Raw genomic sequence first — 9,885 nt, 5'->3', positions numbered from 1 at the left:
GCTCTGAAACACTGCCAGTTCAGCTTTTACGGATGCATCCAGTTTCTTGTCATCATTCTGTGATGGCAAGTTTCTTGGCACAGATAATGCGGATGCAACAGACTGACACATTGAAATTTCAAGTTGCTGTTCAAAGCTGTTGTCTGATGAAGTGCAAGCTGCACCAATGGCACCACCTTAATTATTTTCAACTATAACTCTGTTATTTCTTGATCAATTTTTACAGTCTTACACGCTATATATTCAAGCTTGGCCGTTCCCGTTTTCCCGGGAATTACAGCAGTTTCATTCCCGGGAATGAAAAACTGGGAGCCCGGGAATGGATTCCCTAGTCCTGTGATGTGATCGATCAGATGTGAGTTTTAATCCTTCAATTTATAGTGTCACAAACTTGTAAGAGGAGGTATGATAATGTTATGGTGAATCACTTTTAATGCTATTTCCTACACAGTCCTGATAGTGGATAAGGGCCTTTTCATTCATTCTCAAGCATGTCTATAGATTTCTGTTTAAGCATCCATCCATTTCCGAACTGATTTATACAGTTCAGGGTCAAAGTGAACAGTGCACAATGTCAGTGCTAACAGCTGTTGTAGCAAAACAGTATACTTCATTGCTAAATGTAAATATGCAAATGCCAAATTTGTTTCACTGTGTTTTTGAAGTGGAATCGCACGGTTTCATATCACTAATGGACCTTTTTCATATCGGCTGTATTGTCATGGAGTAGTATTGCAAGCACAGGTGTAAGTAATGACATTCATTAAGATCCCAATTATGCTATTGGGATTAAAGAGAATGAAATTGCTGAAATTAAAGAGAAGCTTCATTAATGTTACTAGTGACACCTGTGCAACTTATATTTAGGAGGAGACAGCCAGTGAAAGTCATAATCTCCTCCAATAAGTTCAAAATTTGTTAGCTTAAATCTCCCTTAATATTGATCCAAGACACGTGCGATTTTAGTTCCATGGGTTACTCCTATAACTAAATCAATATGCCAGATTTTGTTAAAATCTGTGACATCCAAAAGTGTGATGATTTGACATGGAATTACTCCCCCTAAAAAATGAAATCAATTTATTTTTTAATTCCATTTGGACAGTGAATGTTCTTTGAGAGTCCTTGAAAAATGAGTTTGAAGTAAACATACTCTTGTTTTCTTACAGTTCTGGTAATCTGGAATCTCTGTTTCATGTTTCTCACAAAAATTCCCTGACTGTGTATTATTTTAAATCCTTTATTAAAGTCTCCATAATAATTTTATTTTGAGATGTAGTCATCTATTAGCAAAAAACAAAGCAAAAAACTCTAGTATCTCCTTGTTTGAATGTGAAGATGCTGGAACATAAATCTGAATTATGTCAATTTGGTAATATTCAGAACTAGTCTTGCTATTCTGTCTGCAACTCCTTCAGTTTCAACGATTTGAGGCATAATGTTTTTTAGTATTAATAAACTTACACCTGATGTTAAATGCATGGCCTGATTTGAGTTGTAGCTGCCACTCAGTTTTCCTGTTTTACTTCCGGCAACCCATATCTACCAATTTTAAATTTCTAAATTAACATTCTACCAAGCTGTCTTTGCTAAGAAGTTATCAGCAAAAGGTAAGCAAATCAGTTTTATTTGCCAGGCAGTCTACTGTCCCAACCCAGACATTATTACCCACTGATTTCCTGCAAGACTTACCATTGCCATTGTCTGTTCATTTCATTTTTTGGGCAATTGGAGTTTCATTAGCAACAAATCTATGTTAATTTATGCTTCGCCCCCTGCTCGCTTTGCTCGCCAACCCCCATGTTTATTTTTCCGGATATACACTTTTAAGATTTTTTTTTCTTTGAATTGTTGCTATTTCATTAGTTTCACTTTTATTTCAGAACTTCTGTAAAAACAATATTTGTAATCTTGTGAGTCCCAATATGCTGAATCTTTTTAATGAGGTCAGGACAGGTTTCTCTGTTTGGAATTTCAGCACAGACAAAACGATCTATATCATCAGCAGTTAATATTTTTTTTTTTTTTTACAAAGTAAAAAAGTAAGTAGAGTTCTGCATTGGACTCCTGTCTGTAAAGTTGTGCTATTTTCGTCTCACAGTTCCAAAGGTACATGGGTTTACCAAGGTGATACCCCAGCTTTTGTCTAGGTTTTTGTACAAGGGCTAGACAGAACGTTTTTGACTCCTGGGGTAAATGTAGATTTTTAAATAAGCAGACAGATAAATATATATACACTAACAAAGTAACCAATAAATGCATGTGCGGTAAACTCCGTTTTTGAAATTCTCAAGATTCTTTATTTGTCACATGCATAGTTATACAGGACAACACGCAGTGAAATGCATCCTGATCTGCTTATCAAAAACTGTGCAAAGTTAGAAGAATATCAGTTAAATTAACAAAAAGTCATAGATTGAAAGATAACAGTATAGTAGAACATAATAAATAAGTAAAATTGTGTGAATAAAGTAGAATTAAGTGTTAAGGTGCAATAGTGTAGTAATTATTGTGCAAAACCAAAATTAGACTGGTGCATAGTTAAATGAGGCAGTTTGTTTGTTTGCGTTACTGCAATCTTTACTTTCTTTTTTTATATTTTCTAATTTTCCTACTTTCATATCCTTTAACTTTCTCCACATGTGTATAGCGCCGTTTTTTTTTTTGTTTTGTTTTTTTTGAGCCTTTCTAATTTCACTGGTTTCATAGTCTCTAACCTGCTCTGCATGTGTTTAGCGTCAACGTTTATAAACGTCTTTATGAAGTTCTAGTTTGACATTTTACTCATTGTCTTTTAATTCTGGGCCGTACAGTACAATACATAGAACAGTATAAATCCTCAATACAATATAAAAATACAAATTCTAGAAGTACAGAGTAGAATTTCACATTAGATGATATCACATAATATGATTTGGATTTGTTTTAAGTCCTGGAGACCTCATTCATCAAGTTGCCTCCCCCATTTTGCCAATCAACATCTGAAATAGCGCTAATCCGATGAAAGAACCCCTCATTCCCACGTCCCCATTCATCAGGGATGACTTTACCTTAGGCAGGCAATCTACAATTTAAAGAGATTATTTTCTTGTGAATTGTTACATATGCATTATTTTCACTTTTACTTTAAAACCTTTTGTAAAAACAATACTTGTTTCTTCATTTCCTGCCCCGCGCATGTTTACATCTCTTTCTTCCCAGACGTATAATACTGCTCGTGTTGTGAAGGGTGTTGCGGCTGAACGTACACTAAGGATATGCCTTTAGATCATTTGCTGTCTTTTTGCTGCTTGCTAGCTGCCTCTTCTGCCTGTCACGTCGTTGTTTTAAGAGCTCCGAGCACATGATGCTTGCCTGCCAAAAGCAATCCAACAACTGCTAGATTAGAGGTCTGTTGACTTGTTTTAAATGATGGCTCACTGCCTGGTCTCGCGTGACTTTGTAAAAGCAATACCTGTGTTTTATTTCTGGCCCCGGGCGTGTTTGAATTCTTTCTTGCAGGATGTATAACGCTGCTCGCGTTCGTTTGGGGTAGCTGCCGTCGTGCTACCCTTCGATCTTTTTAAAGCCTGTACAGCCGCTGTCCTTTTTGCTACGGCCCTGGGACAATCTCTTGGCACCAAGTCTCATGTTTACGGTCCCCGCGAGACGCACCGTGGCAAGTTTCCTTGGTCACACGGGTCTTTTAAATGTCTTTCGAGATTATCACGTATCGTAGCCTTGCATTTGCTTTCCATTCCAGGATTTCCTTTTATATATAGAGAGATATATACACATATTCCAGCCTCATTGGGCCACATGTTTTGGGCCTGCGCCAAATTAACATCATTCTGTACTGAAATCTTTAAATGCCTATCAGACAGCCTTGGTGTGACAATGGCTCCTAACCCATTAACAGCTGTGTTTAGAGTACTCCCAGATGGGCTTAAAGTGGAGAAAGCCAAACAAACTGTAATTGCCTTTACTACACTATTGGCACGTAGACTTATCTTGCTGAACTAGAAGAATCCTAACTCTCCTTTTCTAAGTCAGTGGGCAACTGATGTTATATACTATTTGAAGGTGGAAAAAAATCAAATTCGCACTTAGAGGATCTATGCATAACTTTTTCAAAACCTGGCAGGATTTAATGAATAAAATTTTAGAATAAGCTTTTAAAGCACCGAGAATGCAAATTCTCTCCCCCCCCCCCCCCTTTTTTTTTTTCTTCTCCCTTTATCTACTTATTAATTCATCTATTTACTTATTTTTACTAGCTTTAAGTTTTACTCTGCTGGCCTAGCTCTCTTTCTCTGGGGTGGGGGTTGATTTGTTTTCGATCCTATTTTTGTAAAAATTGTTTTATTTGTATGGAATGTTGTGTGATTTCAATAAAATCAATAAAATCAAAAGAAAAAATGAAAAGTTCAACCCATTTATATAGGCAGCATAGCTAGTTGGTACATCTAAGAAATAAACAACCAAAAAAATAGATATACAGTGATACCTTGAGATACGAGTGCCCCAATGTACGAGTTTTTTGAGATAGATTTTTTGTCTTGAGTTACGAGCCAAAATTCGAAATATGAGCCATCAAAGAGCTTGTCCCCGCACACTCCGAGGAACTGACGACAGAGGAGTTGATGGAACTACATACGCAGCAACATACGGAGGTTCTGCAGGAGATCGGTATCGTGGAGGAGGTTATCTCTTAAAGTGAGATAAAGGAAGTGTTTGCAATGTGGGAAAAAGTTTCGAACTTTAAAGAAAAGAAACACCCTGAAAAAATTATAACTGATCATACAATGGAGCTATTTAATTGCATTTGCCTAACACCTGACTTTATTGGATGGAAACCGAACGTGCAGCCGCGCTATTTAAAGACACTTGCCTAACGTGTGACTTTACTGAAAAGAAACTGAACATGCAGCCGCACTATTTAATGACACTTGCCTAACGCCTGACTTTACTGAAAGGAAACTGAACATGCAGCAGCGCTATTTAATGACACTTGCCTAACGCCTGACTTTACTGAAAAGACACTGAACGTGCAGCTGCACTATTTAATGTCACTTGCCTAACGCCTGACTTTACTGAAAAGAAACTGAACGTGCAGCCGGACTATTTAATGACACTTGCCTAACGCCTGACTTTACTGAAAAGAAACTGAACATGCAGCTGCACTATTTAATGACACTTGCCTAAACTGAACATGCAGCCACGCTATTTAATGACACTTGCCTAACGCCTGACTTTACTGAAAAGAAACTGAATGTGCAGCCGCGCTATTTAATGTCACTTGCCTAATGCCTGACTTTACTGAAAAGAAACAGAATGTGCAGCCGCGCTATTTAATGACACTTGCCTAACTCATTTCAGAAACATTCTAAAGGGGAGGACTAAACAAAGCTCCTTGGACAGGTTTCTATTGAAACACCCTGTGAATGAAAGTGATGAAAGCGTGGCAAAAAAGAAAAAAACTAATGAAGAAGAAAATTAAGTTAAGCAAAAGTGAAGTGAAAGAAAAAAACATTACAATACGCTAATCGGCTTTGCCAACGTCTGTTTATTTCTTTATATTCTCTTTTATGTATTAGGTTTTATTTTGTTTGTATACAATATTTGTTCATTATAAATACATTTTTCTTATGTTGAAAACATTTAACAAAAAATTGGGGTGGTTTTTTGGGGGCTGGCACGAATTAATCTCATTTCAATTAATTTCAATGGGGAAAATTAATTTGAGATACAAGCATTTTGACTTACGAGCTTGGTCACGGAACGAATTAAACTCGTATTTCAAGGTATCACTGTACATATATAATGCATGTGGGAAGGTATGTATTTTTATGTATATTTTATTATTTTTGTTTTAACCTTATTTTTTGTTCAGATTGCATTTCTTTTATTCATACTTTATTTGTAATTATATTACATGCTAAGCTTTTAAGTAGAAGTGTTCTTAATAAGAATGAATGAAATTGAATTATAATTGAATATGCTTCTTTTGGTCAAACTTTTTGCTGCCTGTGATGATGCGGGTTCTACTCCATGCTCCCTTATTGCTTTTAGGAGCTCTTGAACCCGACACCGTCAGTAATGTTACAGATGAGCTTGGCGGTGAGGCATAACAATGGAGCAAGGGGATGGTGTAATAATGCAAAGTACTTTTATTAAAAACAAACAACAAAAGTCAAAACAAGGGGTTCAAATAAATAAAGTGCAGTGTCTTCCAAATCTTCAATAAATAAATAATCCAATAAAACAGACGTGGAGGTTAAAAATCGAAAAAAACAATCCTTTAAAACGATAAGGTTATAACAATGCTGGAAGCAGTCCTTTAAAAACACCAAGCCCAGTGACTTCTTTTTATCTGGCGGCTCCCCTGCTTCTCCCATCTGGGCCCCACAACACGAGAGTCGCCCTACCAGCAGCTGATCATCTCTCTCCGTTCATCTGATATGAAGGCTTCCCGATCCCTGGCTTTGGTTCCACACTCTCCAGGTGGAGACTTGGGTTCCCCAAAGGCCAGGACGCTCACATTGGGGAATCCATCACCCAAGCCTCCCGACTCCCTCTGCCTTCTCGGCCTTATGCGGCCAGCTGTCCTTCATCACCGGTCACTCCAGCTCTTTGTTCGCTCAGCTGGAGCGACCACTTCCTTCTGCACCACCGAGTGTCGGCCAAACACCCCTGCTAGGGCTCACTGTCCAGCTGTCTGCCTGCGAGCCTTCGCTCGCTCACACCGACTATCTTCCCACGCTGCTTCCTGCAACCTCTGTTTCTTTTCTTTTACTTTTTCTCTAATCCCCACCTAGCTGCTTCACACTTCTATTTATGGAGAGGACATGGCAGCTGTGGCAGTCAGCAGCCCCCGGGAACAATTACGGATGCGGACGGTTTCTCACCTGTGCACTTAGGTGAGAAACGCCCCCATCATGAATCCCCCAGGAACCGCTTCAGCCACACAACCACACCCCCTTGCTAAGCCACGAGTGCAGCGATTATTTATTTGAAACCGGACCTATTGACAGTAGCTGTGGACCCGCTACACCACACTGCCACCATTTTCTTAATATAGTGACCAGTTTTAAACTGTTATATTTAGTAACTTCTGAGGTGTTGCTATTGCAGACATCAGTTATCATGCATCTTTTGAGACTTTTTTTATATCCAGTATATACTATATTTTGTAGCCATATATAGTACTTATGTATACCTTATTTGTATTTTGCTATATTTGCTTCTATTTTGTATAGTGTGCATTTAGCAAGAAGGTTGCTTCAGTTGGAGAGACAAAATACTGTACTGAGAAAAGACTTGGAGCACCAGTCTTCACTGACTGATCAAGTTTCTCGAGAGGTAAATTTATTATATCCTTTCCCTTTATGGAAGCATCAAAAACTTTTTTTTTTTTTTTAGGAGAAATGTTTGAATATTTTATTTTACCACATATTAATTAATGCTTTCATCTTCTTTAGTTCTGTTTGTCTAATTTATATTTGATTTAATTATTAATACATCATTAAGGCAAGTTATGTGTCTATTTGTTGGTATTTTACCTTTGATTCTTCCATTTTGCTGAACTGCTTGTACAATTCACACTAAATTTAAATTACATTAGTGTGTTTCTGATTTATCCACTACCTGAATGTTTATCAATTTAGTATTTTCAGTTATTTTTGTATTATTAATTTCCAGTGCCTTCAGTACATTGAGATTTATGTTACAATCTATATATATATAATTCACTAAGCCGCCAGCGAGCAAGACACCCATGGAGCACGCAGGACGGAGCCACGCCCACCAACTCTAAGACCATTGGATACGATGACAACTCGCAGAGCCACGCCCACCAACTCGGATGCAGCAACTCACAAAACACACCGTCATTGGATATGACGACAACTCGCAGAGCCTCGCCCACCAACTCGGACACAGCAACTCACAAAACACGGCGTCATTCACGTTTGTCTCTGCTACACTCCACATGCACCTCTGAGCCACGTTGACTTTTCATTATTCTTTTCGGTTACGATGCACGACCGTATCCACCAACGCAAACTGTTTTACACGCCATGGTCTTAGAGTTGGTGGGCGGGTCTCTGTGAGTTGCTCTTGCGAGCGGGCACATGACCAGGCAGTGTTTATGCTTCGAGAACGAGGGTGGACGCGGCTGGACCATCTAAGAAGAAGCATGTTTGTCGCGGACGTGAATCGCTGTATGCAGCGTGTAAAACAGTTTGTTTGTCGCGGATGTGAATCGCTGAATGAGCGTGCGACGGCGGTCCTCCAATTGTCAGTCACGGACAATTGTATGTTGCCCTCTCCAGAGTTCCATCTTTTCATTCATCTACAGTCATCCTCAAACCCACCCCATTTGGACAACTGTGTCTTTCAGGAAGCGTTCACCCATCAATACATAATTATGTGGTGTATGTATGCTATGCTGCGGGTTGGCTAGTTAACTCTAATTCTCTAATTGCTGAACTTGATTATCTTGATCTCTATTTGCTGATCTTGAAATCTGTGTGGTAGAGCAACACTGAATCATTTTTTCATCCTAAGATATCAAAAAGTTTTTTTTTTAAGTAGCAAAAGCATATCCACATTTTCAGGTAGGAACAGTGACTTTTTGGCATTCAAAATACCTCTTGTAATTGAAATAACAAATGTGTTTACTTGAACAGAGGTTGCTGGAGTTAACAGATGTGTTCTGACCAGTGGGACAGCATTGGACTTTTTGAAGAAATTTTTTTCCACCTTTGCAGCACCATAGGAAACACTTTTCTGCACATCTACATTTCTTGCTGTGCCACTGATTTGGTAAATGATCTCCAAGGAATATTGATGGGCAGTACTGATATAATATTGAGGAAAGTATTCAATATTGATGTGATATTGATGTTTTAAAGCAAAGATTAAATAGAAAAAAAAAAGCATCACAAAAAAATACTTCTAGCACTAACTCCAGTTTGACTTTATCAAAATAAAAGCCTGCGGTATTCCTGATGGGATGCTAATATCTGAAGTTCATACATTAGAGTCAATGAGAACAAGCTGTTCACAAGATCTGACTAAAGGCCCCTATTACGCCTATGCTCCACCTCACTTCTTAGTTATGTATGGCATATTAATGTGATTCTCTGAGTGAAGAACTTTTCCGTAACAAGCTTCTAGCTGTGTCCAGATGTTCTTGTTGAACACACTTAATTCCAGACATCTTAAGCTTGAAGTTAAGCGCGTTAACTCAATGTAAGCAGAGATACAACCAAAAGCACAACCACTTGTAGAGGATACACACACGTGACTAAGAATGTAAGCAATAACAGCATGGGTTTTGAGCTCCACCTAGCGCCAGACACACGAACTAACTTACAAGCCTGCCGTGAAATGTTAAGTTACACTGCAATTTTTACTTTTTTAATTTATTGGACATGCACGTTCACATCTCGGAAATTTCATATCTTGACTGTTCTTATGTAGATGACTTATTGTATGTAATCATATAAAGGACCCACTCCCAACACCCACCTCGCCAACCCACACAACTCTATGATTACAGCCATCCAGTCAGCAGTAGCAACTGACCACTCATTGGAGCTGTTAATCCAACATGCTGAAAGTTCCAAAAGCAAACTGTAAAATTAGGATTTCCATAGATTTGAAAAAAGATAATCAGGAGACTTGCAATCAGAGGCTAAAACCAGTTTAAAAAGAAGTTTGCACTGTATATAAGAAAGAGTTAGTGCAGACAGATCCAAAAGAAGGAAAAAAGGAGATATAAGAGTGAAATTAAAAGGCAAGATCTTAGGATAGTTGCATTCTAAAGACCATAAGAGAGCAACAGGACAGCCCCAGTACATGTTGATATAGATAGATAGATAGATAGATAGATAGATAGAT

The 9,885-nt window shown here is 38.3% G+C and overlaps 1 protein-coding gene across 1 annotated transcript in view; it reads left to right on the top strand.

Moving 5' to 3' along the window:
- The window catches only part of pibf1 (progesterone immunomodulatory binding factor 1), a 199,708-nt gene that overhangs the window by 129,939 nt on the left and 59,884 nt on the right, over positions 1 to 9,885 (top strand). The window contains exon 14 of the mRNA XM_028799614.2: positions 7,239 to 7,341. Coding sequence (XP_028655447.1) covers positions 7,239 to 7,341 — 103 coding nt within the window. The remainder of the gene's footprint in view (positions 1 to 7,238; positions 7,342 to 9,885) is intronic.

This window comes from Erpetoichthys calabaricus, chromosome 4 (assembly GCF_900747795.2).
Source record: "Erpetoichthys calabaricus chromosome 4, fErpCal1.3, whole genome shotgun sequence".
NCBI classification, from domain to species: domain Eukaryota; kingdom Metazoa; phylum Chordata; class Cladistia; order Polypteriformes; family Polypteridae; genus Erpetoichthys; species Erpetoichthys calabaricus.
The sequence above is the reverse complement of the archived record's forward strand: the minus strand, read 5'-3'. Positions and strand labels throughout refer to the sequence as shown.